Raw genomic sequence first — 16206 nt, 5'->3', positions numbered from 1 at the left:
CTCCCTCCTCCCCTCCTCCCCCTCCCTCCTCCCCTCCTCCCCCTCCCACCTCCCCCTCCCTCCTCCCCACCCTCCCTCCTCCTCACGCCTGGAGTGCTTCTGTGCTAACTTTATAGATAATAAGAAAATACAAGGTCATGAATCTGTGTCGCCACCGGACTCTCAACTCCTCAATGACAGCAATTATGTCTTTATCTTCAAATTCATAGAGCCCTGCACATAAGTAGACACTCAAAAAAGCCATAAATTGCTAAACAAAATCAGTATATGGACTTTGGATTTACTCCAGAGCTAAATTAGGAAACACGTCTTAACATTGCCCAAGGATCCCCTTCCAACTCCTTTATTTAACAAATATTTATTGAGTATGGCTATGTGCAAAGCACTGGTTTGTGTCTGGGGGTCCAGGGTGAGCAGACTTGTGGGCCATCTCTGAAGTCTGTCCCAGTGCCCAACTTCCTACCTCTCTAATCCTAGATCTAGATGATTCATGGACTGTCTGACCATGCAAGGCCCTCACTTAGGATGGCCACATCTGTTCCTCTAATTTGGGGGGCTAGGATATGCTCTGTGACTAACCCCCCACCGTGACCAGGTGGGAAAGAGCTTCTTCCTCAAGGAGAACAACAGGGTAAGACACCAGAACAGCCACGGTGGAGGGTGGGCCTTACCCCCAGCCTGTGCTTATTTTGAAGGGCAGAGCCCCTGTTTTCTTTACCTTTGTATAAGCCCTCTCCCCGTATCACCTAGCATAGTACATGGCATGGGACGGATGCTCCTTAAATGTTTTCTGGATGATTCAACCCAGTGATGAATCCTTTCACGAAGACTCATGCCGTTACTGAACTCTGGCATACTTTTACCAACAAATAGATACGATGAGTGCCTACTGCACGCCAGGCACACACCAGCAGTTAGTGATCCAATGATGAGTGAAAAATCCGGATGGCGCTCCAGATTTATGTGGGAAGAAATTAATTTTCCAAATGCGCATAGAATGACACCGTGAAAAAGTTATTAAAGGAGAGGGTCACAGGACTATGGAAGTGCAGGCAAGAGGGCCTGTCCGGGGGTCCTGGAAGGCTCCTTTGAGGAAGAGGTTTGCACATCAATCCACCCAGCCACCCACCCGTACATTATGGACCACATTCCAGGGTTTGCTTAACAAGGTGCCAGCACATACTGACTGCTCGCGGGTCATTTCCCCAAGGTCCTTCAGAGCAAGAGGAAACCCACATCTCCTGGCTGCATAGGCCTCACCCAACAACACGCTCAAGTTTTTAAGTGTAAGTTTTCCGGTCAAGGGGAAAAAGAATTTTTTTGTGTGCGTGTGTGTGAAGCAGCTTAAACTGAAGCTGACCTCACCATGGGTGTCTCAGGTTGTTTTTGGTGAAGGTAATGAGCCAACTTTCCAGGAACCTCGGGACACACCCAGATTGCCCAACACTGCAGGGCAGTGCAGCCCAGACACCTCCCAGCCCCTTCCCCTCCTTTGTGCCAGCTCCTCTGTAGCCAGAGGTCCACAGGGGACCACCCCAAATGAACCTTCTCCAGGGTCTGTTCGGGGCACGGTCAAGGGCAGGCCTGAAGGAGGGACCTTCAGACCAAACTGTCTGCCCACGATCAGGAGATGGACGATGACTGTGCCCTCTGATGCATTGCCTCTTGAACTGTCCTCACCCCTTCCCAGGGCTCTGAGCTCATAACAGTTATCCTACTGGCTCTGGACACAAGCTGTCACCCACACCTCGGCTTCTTCCTGGCTTTCTGCTCAGGTCCCCTTTCTCTCTCCTGACTAGCTTCTTTCCATCTCTACTCCCTCAGTAACTTGGGGTGTAAGTGGCCCTATGACGGCCCTGACTTCTCTGCTGGCTGTCACCCTTGTCTCTTACTTTAAGCTTCTGAGAGAGTCTGACCGACATAATAAGCCTTTTCAAGCTGGGGTCTCGTGAGGCCACTCAGAAGAAGACTGAAAACCCTGTAGATCCTTTAAGATCTAATCTCAGCCCTTTCTCATCCTCTCTCCTTGCTGCTGATCAAACTGGTCTTCCTTTTGGATGTAAAGAGGGCTACGATGCCATCATAAAATCTTCCAGATACCATGGCTTAGAACATAACCTCTGGGCTCAGTTTCCCGAGCTTTGTCTTCCAAACAAAACCCTTTCTCTCCCAACTTGCCACACATATACGCATATTGGCTTTTGGGAGGGCTGTGGTCTCAGCTATGGATTTTGAAGCCTCTACATTAATATTTATTTGCTCTAGACCAGAGCTTCTCAAACTTTAGCCATGCAATAACCTGAAAATTCTGTGTATTGAAACTCAGAATCCTGGGCCTCCCCGCCAGAGATTCAGATTCAGCAGGTCTGGGGTGCAGACCCAGGCGATGTGGATTCTGCCAGCCCACCCAGCTGCACTTGGAGGAGGACTGTTCTTGCATCAGTCCTCACCCTGAAGCAAAAGTTACTCGGGCTTAACACTGGAGGGAAGAAGAGCGATGAGGAAACAGTGCAGGGATGAGATATCTCAGTGAAGACGTTTCTAAATATTAACCTACCTCACTGCTTTACCCCTGAGATGAATCCCCTTTGCCAAGCAAGGTTTTGAGAAGTTAGGAAACCCACCCAGCTCTTGACTTGCAGAGCCTAGAGTCAGGTGCTGACCTGTCTGCTTGCTCCCTGCCCACTGTGCCCACCATGAAGTTGAATTAATGTCAGATTTGATTGTTACTGGCAGAACCACTGCCATCTGTCCTGACATGGGTGGTCAGTAGTGTCATCTCTGCAGAGAAATGAAGATGTTCACAAAGGCATCCGCATCTACTCCCACTGATACCTGCTAGACCCACCACTCCTCAGTTTAGGGTGCTGGGATCAATGTGACTGAACAGGCAGCCGGGGCAGCCTGGCCAGGAGAGGCACTCCCACCCTTTTAGTGTTCCATGCCTGGCCTGACCCTGCTCTCCTGATAGCAAGAATTCAACTGACATCTCAAGGCTGGTCTAGGGTATTGACAACTGGGTGAAATTCCCCACTGATTACCAAATGTTATAGGAGCAGTTTCAGCACAGTACTTCTCAAAGTGTGGTCCCCAGACCAGAAGCATCAGATTCACCTGGAAACTCCTTAGAAACCCAAATACTTAGATCCCACCCCAGAACTACTAAAGCAGAATCTTTGCATTTGGGGCCCAGCAATCCACATCTTAACGTGCCTTTCAGGAGAGTCTGATGCGCAGCTAAAGTTTGAGAACAGCCGTTTTGACTGAAAGAATGAGCCAGATTCCTAGTGCGGTTTGGGAGCATTTGGTTTGGCGACACAGAGGGTTCCCTGCTCTTGGGCAAGCTCTGACACACACGATGATAGAAAAGTTGGGGAAACATATACTAATCCAGTTGTGAAGTCAACTGTAACTTCTCTTGCTTAGCTTGGTTACAGCCTTGCCCTGGAGAGGATTTATTGCCGGGATAGTCTTTTTTTTTTTTTTTTAACATCCTTATTGGAGTATAATTGCTTTACAGTGGTGTGCCAGTTTCTGCTATACAACAAAGTGAATCAGCTATACATATACATATATCCCCATATCTCCTCCCTCTTGCGTCTCCCTCCCACCCTCCCTATCCCACCCCTCTAGGTGGTCACAAAGCACCGAGCTGATCTCCCCGTGCTATGCAGCTGCTTCCCACTAGCTATCTATTTTACATTTGGGAGTGTATATATGTCCATGCCACTCTCTGACTTCGTCCCAACTTACCCTTACCCCTCCCCGTGTCCTCAAGTCCATTCTCCACGTCTTTGTTCCGCTACAGTAACTCTTGTACTCTGCCTGGGCCCTTACTCTGTGGGTGGTGATATTTACAACATTGAGACACAAGGTAAACCCAGTGTCTGAACTCTGCTTCCGGGTCTTTTCACACCAGAGCCCAGGGAAGCCTATTTGTTGTCACTACAGGGACAGCCTAAACTACAAGCTCTGGCCCAGCTGGTCTTGTTGATGTGCTTCTTACAATCTTCAGTAACCTCCAATTTCCTGTTTTCGAAAAAGAAAGCAAATAAAATGTAATATATGGGGGGGACTGGGACGGATTACTACATATGGTGGAAACCTCTGTTAGTTCTTGAGGTGAGATAGCAAGTAAAGGTGGAGCAGATTTTTTTTGATGATGTAATTCACATACCATAAAATTCACCCTTTTAAAGCGTACAATTTAGTGGGGTTTAATTTAAAAAGTAAATTGTGCCACAAGAACTTTCTCGGGTGATAAGAATGTTCAATAGCATGTTTTGCATGATGCTTTCATGGGTGCATATAATTTTCAAAACTCCTCTAACTGAACCATTAAGACCTGTTCATTTTATTCTGTCTAAACTATACCTCAATTTAAAAAATAATTTAAAAAAGTATAATAAATGGTGCAGTTTCCCAGTAAGCAGCCCAAGGTGGCCTCTGAAAATGGTTCGCTATTCTCTTGACCCAGAAAACCCACAAAAATCATGCAAATCAAGAGGTTCAAATCTTTGTGCCATTAAGGGTATGCAGATCCAAAAATCCACCAAGTATCTGAAGGATATCACGTTACAGAAGTAACGTGTGCCGTTCTGTCGTTACAATGGTAGAGTCTGTTGGTGTGCCCAGGCCAAACAGTGGGGCTGGATGCAGGGTCAATGGCCCCAAAAGAGTGCTGAATTTCTACTGCACATGCTCAAAAATGCAGACAGTAATGCTGAACTGAAGGGCTTAGGTGTAGATCCTCTGGTCATTGAACACATCCAGGTGAACACAGCCGCCAAGATGCAGCGCAGGACTTAGAGAGCTCATGGTGGTTTCAACCCGTACATGTGCTCTCCCTGCCACATTGAGATGATCCTTACTGAAAAAGAGCAGATTGTTCCTAAACCAGAAGAGGAGGTTGCATAGAAGAAAAAGATATCCCAGAAGAAACTGAAGAAGCAAAAACTATGGCCCAGGAATAAATTCAGTTAAAAAAAAAAAAAGAGTCAAATAAAAGTAAAATAAATGGTGCTACTTCAAAAAATAATCTGAAACAAAATTTGAGAAGTGTCCAGTGGTTGACTCAATGAACTTGTCTAGAAAATAACAAGCAAACAATAGGTCACATTTGTCTTGCAATATGAATCCATTTCTCATTAATGTTGATAAGGAGAATTCAGATAAGCAAAATATAAAATATTTTATAAAATAAAATAATCAGGTTAACTTGCCCGAGGCAACCTAACCTGAACAACATAACCTTTAGAACATAAACACCAAGAGAACAGTATCAACTTCATGATTACACACAACCAAGTAAAGGAAAAATCACATATATTACTTGATGTAAATACAAAAAAGTGGAGTTTAATTTTTTACATAGTATGCCCACTCTCCAAATAAGCAATATTTTATTGTATATGTATCATAAGTCATACCAAGTGAATGACCAAGTTGCTTTTAGCATGTCATCAAGAGTTATCAAATTTAGTGTTTTCCTTGATTTTATTCTAGTTTTCATTTTAAAACTAAGTAGTGTGCACACAAGCAAATAAAACACTACCAAAACCAAGCCTTAGTTTCTAGGGAGAAATTACATAATTACTGATGCAACTTTCTAAGCATGAGGAAAAGATATTATAAGGGATAATTACCAGAAAAACTAATTCAATTCCTATTGCTCTCACTTAACCTCTCCAAGCCTTAGTTTCTCCTTCTGTAAAATGAGGGTGGTAAAAGCTACCTCTGGGGTTTGTTGAGAGGATTAAAAGAGGCAATCCTTGCTAAAGAGCTAATGCCAGGCTTGTAGTTAGTGCTCCATAAATAGAATTATTGTTAATCAATAGTGGAGCTTGCGTTTCCCTTCTATCAAGTTTACATTTAAAAAAAATTGATACCCTAAACAGGTATCTCAAAGGTTCCTCATCTTTTTCACTCAGGTAAAAAAGATCTCTTGAACTAAATTTGCAACAGCCTAAAGCTATATTTTAGGAAGGGAAACAGAATTTATCATGAATGTGTGAAACTACTGTTCAGCCATTGAAACAACCAATTAATAAGAAACCCTTGGAATTACAGAAGATACTATTTTTTTATGCCAGGAAAACTTCGTTACTATTTTAATCCTAAAAATGAATAAATAAAATTTTAAAAATTCCTATTGCTCTCTTAGGTACATATACTCAACTTCATCCCCCTTCCTTATTCAAAACCACATACCATCATTTTTTTTAAATAAATTTATTTATTTATTTATTTTTGGCTGCATTAGCTCTTCATTGCTGCAGATGGGCTTTCTTTGGTTGCGTCGAGGAGGGGCTACTCTTGGTTGCCGTGTGCGGGCTTCTCCTTGCAGTGGCTTCTCTTGTCGCGGAGCACAGGCTCTAGGCTCGTGGGCTGCAGCCGTTGTGGTGCACGGGCTTATTATTTGCAGTAGTTGTGGCGCACCGGCTTATTAGTTGCCCCGCGGCATGTGGGATCTTCCCAGGCCAGGGCTCCAACCCATGTTCCCTGTATTGGCAGACCAATTCTTAACCACTGCGCCACCAGGGAAGCTCCATACCATCATCTCTGAATGTAAGAATATGTGTAGTGTACTTGTGGACTATAGTGATTACTAAAATGTAGACAGTGGTTGCTAAGGACAAATTTTTATATTATACACATAAAAATAATTATTTTTGCTACTATGTCTTTTCTAGATGTGAGGCCATCTAGGTGAGCACATATGCAGGGGTTCTTATTTCTAGCTCGGTGTCTGAGTAGGTGAGAGTAAAGGTGAGATGTGTTTATCTTCAGGTGTGGTCATGCTCTGGCAAAGGTTTATAACTGGGGCACTGTGAACCAAAGGTAGACCAGTTACCAGAAGTAGGCGTGTGTGAATCTCAAACAGGCAATGTCCTCACTCATGGAAGAATATAATTTTATACACATTAAGAGCTTTCTCTTATTTTTTTCCAGTTAGATGCAAATATATTTCATGACAAAGCAAATTTATGAAGGGATATGCTAGATCATTCATACCCTTAAACACAATTAATATAATGGGCTGACTTTCTGAATACTCCTTTCAATGCGGAGGAAAAGAACAGACAGTGCTCTAGCACAGAGTCAAAGCCAAGGGAATTATAAAGCACACTTGGGTGTTCACTGTGCAAAGAGCTTTCTCTTTTACAGTGATAATCATTTTTTAAAAAGCAAAAAGGGAATACTTATTGAACAACTAGTGCATGTTGAACACCATGTCAGAAACTTTTATTATCTCACAAAATCTTCACAACTAACCCAAGCAAGTAACAGATTAACCCAATTTCATAGACCAGGAATCTGAGGTACAAAGCAACATGGGTAGTAAAGTGGCAAAGTGGTCTGATTTCAGAGCCTGTAGTTTCATTCTCTGACAAAGTCTCAACTAAAATGTGTGAGACTTTCCCCAAGAAAATTGAAAATGATGATGAATGAGTATTTAATCAGACCTCACTCGTTTTTAGTGATATGGTGTGTGACTTTAACTTTTTTATTCAGAAAGCTTACTTCGCATCCTCTTTTTATATGAGAGAATTATAGGTGTTTGCTTAAGGTTCAAGGACATAAAACTGAAGGACTCTGGGCTTTGGTTTAATTGCAAACTGAAACCAACAACGGAAGTTGTTAAAATGTTAAAAAAAAAAACCACAAACTGTATTATCTCCTTCCCCATCTTAAAATCCTATTCCTTTGTGCCTGCAGAATAATAGCATAAAAGGTCCTAAGCATTTCACCTATCCCACTCTACACTCCAATATGAAATTTCATGTACTAAATTGCTCCAAGTTTCTGAAGAGATGCTGTCTTAGCTCTCTATGGCTAGGTAAATACACGCCTCTACTTCAATTGCCTTTCTGACTTCTAATTATTGGCTGTTTCTTTAACATCTTTATTGGAGTATAATTGCTTTACAACGGTGTGTTAGTTTCTGCTTTATAACAAAGGGAATGAGTTATACATATACATATATCCCCATATCCCCTCCCTCTCGTGTCTCTCTCCCACCCTCCCTATCTTACCCTAATTAATGGTTTTTGAAGAAACTAGGCTTTCAGGGACCCATCTTCTTCGGAACCTTCCTTTGTACCATGTGCTTGTTTCTATCCTTGCCTTATTGTCACTGTATTGCTTGGATTTGTTCACAGATGTATCTACCTTTCCTATGTCAGATCCTTGAGGCCAGCACACCACCTACCACATAGTGAACGCTTAACGATTGTACAATTTCTTAAATATTTAAATTACTTGAAAATGTCTTTAATATGTCTCAAATTTTAAAACTTCAAAGTCCACTTGCAAGAGAATCTTATTCAGATCAAACTCTGCAGAGAGAGTTCTATACAAGCTCCTTGGGAGTCACTTCCATGACCACATATCCGTCAAGTACTCAGTACAATAGCCTAACAACCAAATGCAACAAGTGAAACTTGGATTGGACTCTGGACTTAAAACTACAGTTATAAAGGACATTACAGTCAGAGGAAATGGAAATGGATTATATGTTAGGTGATAGTATTGAATTAATGGTAATCTTCTTAGGAATGATAATGGTATAACAGCTAGAATGTCCTTTCTCTTAGGCATGAATAGCTTTATGATGTCTGTAACTTATTTTCAGAGTTCATTTTAAAAGAGCATAATATACAGAGAGATACAGCAAATGTGGCAAAATATTAAGTGATAAAAAGTGTGAGTATTTTTTGTGCTAGTTTTTCAACTTCTCTGAATATTTGAAAAATTTCAAAATAAAACGTGTGGAAAATGTTAAGAATACTATCAAAAATAAAATCAATAAATCTTTTGAAATTTAAGTTTCAGTATTGCTGTTGGCCTTTCTCCCTCCCAAACCTGCTGCATGGTACCTTCCACTGCCTTGTTCACCCCATAAAGCCACTGTATTTCAATCAGGTTTGTGTTTTAAAGTTGAAAGGCACAGTCCCCTCCCAAACACTACAATTTGCTCTCCTAATTGGCCAAGCATCACAAGGTTGTTCATTTTTATTTGACTATATGGTACCACATTGCCCTTTAGAAGCTTAAGCAAATAAAATTGTACTTCCTAACTGGTACATGTAATTCCTTGAAATCAATAATTGGAGATTTTCACCTGGGAAAATTTGAGGTGATAAGGAAAATAGAAGTTGCAGAAGTAGTCTTGCTTTAATCCCTTCAGAACCGCCAAGTCTCTAGAAAGATCTAGTTAATTCTTATTGCCGTGAAGGTGATTAGAATTTAGCCCTACTCTTAAATTTCTATTATGTTCAGATGGAAATTAAGAAAAAGGGATTTATGATATTTATTTAAAAGAGTTAATGAACCCAGGTATACACCCAAGAGAATTGAAAAGATATGGCTATACAAAAACTTACACATGGCTGTCCACAGCAGCATTATTCATAACAGCCAAATGGTAGAAACAATCCAAATGTCTGTCAACTGATGGATAAACAAAATATGGCATATCCATACAATGGAAAATTAGTCATAAAGAGGAACGTAATACTGATACGTGTTACAACACGGACGAATCATGATAACATTATACTAAGTTAGAGCCAGGCACCAAGGCCACATAATGTGTGATTCCATTTATCTGAAATGCCCAGAATAGGCAAATCTACAGAGATAAACTTTATTGGTGTTTCCCTAGGCTGGGGGCAGAGGGGTCAGAAATGGGGGAATGACTGCTAATGGGTACAGTGTTGTTTTGGGGTGATAAAAATGTTCTGGAATTAGATGGTAGAGATGGTTGTAAAACTTTGTGAATATACTAAAAACCACCGAACTGTGCACTTTAAATGGATGAATACTATGTTCTGTGAATTGTATCTCAATTTTTTTTTAAAGTTAATGAAAAGCTATTTTCTATGTGGTCCCACTTTCAAGAACAGTCAAGGGGGAGCCGAGGGGCATGCTGCGTTTGATCGTACCTTTGATCTCCAAGGGACCATTGGCCACAGTGAAGAGGAGCCCCAGACTCTGTGGGGTGCTCTCCATCCTCCCCTCCCCAAGCCTCACAGGAGCACCACTGTTAGCCTTGGCATCTGGAGGGCTACTCTCGCATGCCCCACATTCCCATCACTGCCAGAATCCCAGTACTTCCTCCAAGACCAATCCCCATGCAAGTCTCATACCCCATCTTGTCTTCATTTTCCTCACTGTACTGACCATCTTTTATTCCTCTCCCTCCAACATTTGGTTTTGTTCATTGCTTTATCTCAGCTGCACAAGAACAGTGCCTGGATAACAGTAGTTACTCAATAGATTTCTGATGAATGAGTGAACTTGGAAAAAAAGTTTATACAGAAATTTGCACTGGGTGTTATTTAAAAAGATGAAGGTCCATGCTTCAGAATGTGTTTATCTCCCATAAAAAGACTTTCTCCTCTATTTAAGTATGTACCTGAACTTTAAGAAATCTCGCACAAGTGGTATTTTATTGGAGACAATCAAATTTAACAGATCTTTATACATTTTAAGGAGAACATTCAGGCATCATAAACACAAAAATTTCAATACGCAAAACAAATTTACAACAAGAAAATAAACATAGAATCTTATTTGGGGACTACGTGGTTATTGTTGCGCTACCTTTATAATTCTTTGTCCAGAGTCTGAAAACGTAGGCAAGCCCTAAAAATGTAGCAGAAGCATTTCCGCACACTGGTATCCATAATCTAGTTTGTGCAGAAGTGTTTCCACTAGATTCATAGAGTACTCTTTGGAAGAAAATGGCGAAGACTGGTCACCTGGTTGCCTTTCGGACCTGCTGCAACTCTTCAATAGGCTTCCATTCTTGGTTGATTGTTATAAGCTTTAAAAAAAGAATAAAAATGTTTTGTTAGGATCTGTCCATCCTCAGGCCCCCTTCTGGGATTTGTACACAGCTCCCTTTGTAAAAAGCATCACCATAACGTTTGTAGTCAACGAATCACCTCTTCCCATCTCTAAAACAGTAATATGGGCTGGTTCTATCCCTCTCTCCCTCTAAAGAGCCTTTGGGTTCCTGAGTGTTACAGGATCAGAGAGAAAGGTCATATCCATTTACCCTACTTTCACTTAAGAGGTTCTAGATTTTTAAATTTCCTATGGTTTTATGTGAACCAGAAGCTCAAAAATTGTGTCTGCTACGTCTGAGTGGAGGTATGATGCTCCCAGCACAGAGCTAGGCACATAGTAGGCTCTTAAAATTTCCTCACTGTAATTACTCAACAAAAGTACAAATGATCCAAGTTATACAATAAGGGAAAAGGCACAGAGCTGTGGACAAGATAACTAGTAAGCACAGGTAACTCTACTCAATATGCTGTAATACCCTATTTGGGAAAAGAACCTGAAAAAGAATGGATATATGTATATGTATAACTGATTCACTTTGCTGTACCCCTGAAACTAACACAACATTGTAACTCAACTATACTCCAATATTAAATAAAAATTAAATTAAAAAAGGAGATGATGTGTCACAATAATGATAGAAGTTAATATTTGAGTGCTGACTATGGGCCAGGCACTGTGCTAAAGGGCTCTATTTTATCTTCTTTAATCCTCTAAACTCTGAGGAAGAGCCCTATTATTGTGCCCATTTTATAGATTCTGAGAGCCTCAGAGAGGCCAAATTATCTAAAATCACCTGTGACTAATGGAGCAAAGATTTGAACTAAATCTCCATAACCCTACAGCACTCCCTTTGCACTACACGTTAAATGGCACGCTAAAGGTTAAAAGGTATTACATCTATTTTGCTGACAAATGTGCTAAGGTTTCGGCTAAGTATAAATCACGTTTTAATGCAGCAATACCTTTCTAGGTGCAGTAGGATCCACAGTTTCCCAAGGTTCTGGATTTCTTTTTCGATCAATGCTAAAAATAAAAGAAAGCTGATTAAACATTAAAGTAAGTGCATTTAAACTAAGTCTGATATTGGGTTTGTAAATATGCTAGGGACAGACTCAGAGTGCATACTTAGGCATTGAGTTAATTGAAATTGATGGAACATTCCTTTAAAAAGCTTCACAGTTTGGCTCAAACATCAAGGATCAATTCCTCTGCAGAGTAGGAGGTCTGTATTCCCTTTACTGGCCTAGACTGGAGAATGTTCTCATAAGCTGAAGAGCAATTAGGGTGGAAGTGCCAGGCTAAGAGCAAGCAAATATGCTCTTACCCCAGTTTCTGGAAGAGGCAGAAGGGCTGGGCTTGAAACCGGTAGGTGATGAACTGCCACAGCCTAGCATTACGGCTCTACGGAGCCCTGCACCCGGTCAATATCAGAGTCAGGTTTTTCTCTTCCTCATATTCCAGGAAACATGGTATTTTACCTTATATCCAGGGCTAAGATTAGATTCATCGTAGACAGCTGAATCTATAAACTCTACCACGTTAGGAAAGACCTTTCTAATGAACTGACATTTTAAAATGTTATTAAAATGATTAAGATTGATGATGTATATCCCAAAAGACCGTCTAAGAACTTTAAATTTCAAAACTTAAGTTAAAAAAAAAAAACCAACAAGCTTTATTTTGCTGCAGGAGAAGAGGAGGAGGGCCAGTGGCTGAAAGGGTATTTAGATACAAGGAACTTATATTAGTAAACCTATTTTATCTCTAATCATCATTTGATAGTCTTCTGATACCTGGATGCTTTCTGGCCCTGACTCTAACCAAGTTCACAATTCGACATTCTTATCCTGGGGGGAAAACCAGGAATCTGATACTATGCATTTCATAAACTGAAGGTCAACCTAACACGGCTAAAAACGTTTTTATAAATGATGAATGCCTACTTACATCACATCGGGTTTTCGAAGGGAATACAGAGCAAAAGACAAAGCTCCAGTCGCTGCCATGGTCGTGAAAAACGCCAAAGGAATAAGCTAACAGAGAACAAAATATTCGGACGTTTCAATGTGAAACACTTGAAATATAACAGAATAGCTCTATATCATTTTATACTTTCTTCAACATCTTTAAAAGTTAATATTTTTAGTCAGATTTTCAGTTGCTTTAAAATTTTACTTGCTTCTTTTGGACTTCCCTGGTGGTGCAGTGGTTAAGTGTCCGCCTGCCAATACAGGGGACACGGGTTCAAGCCCTGGTCCGGAAGATCCCACATGCCGCAGAGCAACTACGCCCCTGCGCCACAGCTACTAAAGCCCGCGCGCCTAGAGCCCATGCTCCGCAAGAAAAGCCACCGCACTGAGAAGCCCGTGCACCGCAACGAAGAGCAGCCCCCGCTCACCGCAACTAGAGAAAGCCCACCCTTAGTAACGAAGACCCAACGCAGCCATAAATAAACAAATAAATAAAACCTTACTTCCTTCCTTTTCATCAGGACTTGGAAAAAGCTCATGATGACTTCAGTGTAGAATGCCAAATCTAGAAGAAAAAATAATCCAAGATATTGATCAAAACTCAGCTACTAGGACGAAGCCTGGTGGGCTCCAAACCGGCCAATGTATCCCAAAGCCAGCCTCGAGACGGCTCACCAGAGCCTCCGCCCGAGGGCAGCTCACCTGGGAGACCTGGCGGGGCGCCGCGAGCGGACGATGCTAATGCCCAGAACCGAACACCGACCTCGACCTCCGCGCATTATATACCAACCCCACCCTCTCCGGAAGGCCGGCCGGCGCGTTCTGGTCACGCGGGCCGCGCAGGGGGCGTGCGGGGCTTGACTCTCTTTCCATGCCGGGCGCCCGGCAACCGGGCGCCCCCTGCGGGATGCCGGGCCTTCAAATTCCGCGCAGCAGGACGCTAGCGCTCCCTGCCGCCTGCCGCGGTTCTTACCCGCCGCTCGGAGCGAGCCCAGGCTGGGCGTTGGCGGGTCTGCAAGGGGGTGGAACTGAGAACTAGGGGCACTTGGATGGCCAAGAACAGGTGAAAAACAGCCCGTCTAAAAGGAGGTCCGGAAAAGGAGCCGCAGATCTGGGGGTCCCATGGGAGGCTCCTTGGTGCAGGCAGGTAAACTAGAATTAATCCAAGTCACATTAAAAGCTCCAAAAATGTGATGTGGCGCACTTACGGAGATAATTTAAGTTGTAAATTTCCTTTCAGAATAATTCCTTGTTGTCCTGATTTTTTCCATTAAAAAAAAAAATCAGGAGATGAGAGAGAAGAAACAAAAAGAATCAACCGGAGAGGTTTCCAGGAGAAGATCTCTGAGACGACCCTGAAGGAACTCGCCCCTAAGTTAGCAGCCTAGCCTTTCACGGAGCATGAAGGCGGCTGCAGAACCACGGGAATAATAATTAAATCAGTATCTGTGTGTCAGGCACTGTACTGGAATCTTCTCGACATTTTTGCAAGGTATGTTATTTAGGCTCAGAGATGCTCTAGGCACATAGCCAGTAAGCGGCGGAGATATAATCAGAAGCCCGGTCTGTCTGGCAATCAGGCAGCACTGTTCTTTCTGCACCCTGCTCTTAGCAACTGCGATTAAGTCAAGAGTGCAAGCTCAGTTATCTAAAAATAGTTATTTTAAAACAATTATTTTAAAACTGTTTGAAGTTTAAGCTATGAGTTAGCATTAAAAACGAAAACATCTTAATGTTTTCTAAACGGCCAGACCCAGCTCTGTTTCAGCCCCATTTTATTTCTAGTCATGGGCTTTGCATTCAAACTGACGTGAGTTCAGAGCCGACCCCTGACATACTTTATTAGCTGATTGACTTCGAGGAAACTACTTAACCTTCATGACTCTCAGTTTATATATCTGTAAAATAGGGACAAACCTGGCTCGGCAGGGAGTTGGAAAAAATGTTAGAATGTATGCAAAGCATGTAGCAGTCTGCCTTGCCTGTAGTAGGCATTCAATAAATAGTAATTATTATTTGCAAAGATTTGTTTTATATAAGGCAGATCATAAATATAACTTCTCACCCAGTCACTGACAAGGGTTCTTACTGTGTAACTCGAGCTGTAGCTGGAGACGTTTGTTGATTACTTCAGAGAAAATTCAACATTTTCGTGGTTTGTATTGAATAGAATCAAAGAAGCCTTTTAATGCTCCTTCTGCAGAATCTCTAAAGCTTCTTTTGTCAGAAGGTTCTAAGAAAAGCCTCAATTTGTTAATTAAAGATAAATTGTTTTTTCTAGGATACAAGCAGGAGAAAAAGGAAAGAAATCTTATAGGAATATATCATGGCCCACAAATTAAAATTAAAATGTGTAGCCCTTGGGAATTCCCTGGCGGTCCAGTAGTTAGGGCTCCGTGACTCCACTGCTGGGGGCCCGGGTTCCATCCCTGGTGGGGCAAGTAAGATGCTGCAAGCCACGTGGCACGCCCCGGGGCGGGGGGTGGGGCGGGGGGAGTGTAGCCCATGCCTAGCAATGACCTTAAACTTAGAGCCCTGCTTTGCCAATGTCATTTCTTTTCAAAATGCAGTTTTGTAATAGCCTAGGCATTATTCTCAGAATGGGGCATGGTAAATTTAAAAGAATAAAACACAAGTCCCTCACTTCACGTTTCTTACAATTTAGTGCCTGTAAGTAACTCTAACGCGCTCTGTCATGATCTGGTGCCAAAGACCGATGATTAATTCTGACTAATGGGCTCTGAGAAATCTTACCAAAGGTGAGGATATTTATTTGTACATAGAAATAGACAAACCAACTGTAAAGACATTTTGGGGGCAACTAGAGAAACTTACAGACCAGATATGAAATGTTATTAAAGGGAGTACTGTTGATTTTTTCAGGTGTGATAATGGTATTATGGTTGTGTTTTTTTTAAAAAAACACATTTTAAAAGAGATTATATGTGGAAATAATTAAGAAATATCATGATGTTTGGGATTTACCTGAAAATACTTGTTTTTCAGTAGAAAATGAAGCAAATTTAGCAAAATACTAATTATTCAATCTAGGTGACAGATATGTGGGATTTTGTTATGTTATTAAATGTGTGTGAAAATGTTCAGAATAAAATGTTTTAAAAATTTATAAATTGTATATAGCGTTAAAAAACAGAATTCAACTGAGTCAATTTGAAGATCTAATTGGCTTCATTCAATGATTCATGAACTAGCAGGGTGCTCCAAGGGGTAGTACAAACAGAAAGCTTTTATAAAGGCAGCAGGGTGGGGCAAGAAGTAGTAGCAAAAGAAAATGCTCGTTTCAAGCCAGACTGTCTTCTTTTGGGGGCCAGGATGGGGTGGGAGGAGGGGGTGGGTGGGAAGGAAACAGAGGGGTCTT

The 16206-nt window shown here is 41.8% G+C and overlaps 1 protein-coding gene and 1 non-coding gene across 2 annotated transcripts; both read right to left on the bottom strand.

The window, feature by feature from the left end:
* Window positions 1–7032: 7032 nt before the first annotated feature.
* On the bottom strand, window positions 7033–7148 carry LOC113608160 (small nucleolar RNA SNORA22). The gene has a single exon (XR_003428230.1). It is a non-coding gene; the product is annotated as a small nucleolar RNA SNORA22 (small nucleolar RNA).
* A 3287-nt stretch (window positions 7149–10435) lies between these two features.
* On the bottom strand, window positions 10436–13600 carry COXFA4L3 (cytochrome c oxidase associated subunit FA4L3). The gene is made up of 5 exons (XM_027084207.1): window positions 13530–13600; window positions 13331–13392; window positions 12805–12890; window positions 11820–11880; window positions 10436–10831 (listed from the first exon to the last, which is right to left on the bottom strand). Exons 2-5 carry the CDS (start codon window positions 13364–13366, stop codon window positions 10763–10765), a joined length of 252 nt encoding a protein of 83 aa, XP_026940008.1. The 5' UTR covers window positions 13367–13392; window positions 13530–13600; the 3' UTR covers window positions 10436–10762.
* Between the last annotated feature and the right edge of the window lie 2606 nt (window positions 13601–16206).

Source organism: Aethalodelphis obliquidens, unplaced genomic scaffold, assembly GCF_003676395.1.
Source record: "Aethalodelphis obliquidens isolate GAN/ISIS:26980383/991018 unplaced genomic scaffold, ASM367639v1 scaffold51, whole genome shotgun sequence".
NCBI lineage: Eukaryota > Metazoa > Chordata > Mammalia > Artiodactyla > Delphinidae > Aethalodelphis > Aethalodelphis obliquidens.
The sequence above is the reverse complement of the archived record's forward strand: the minus strand, read 5'-3'. Positions and strand labels throughout refer to the sequence as shown.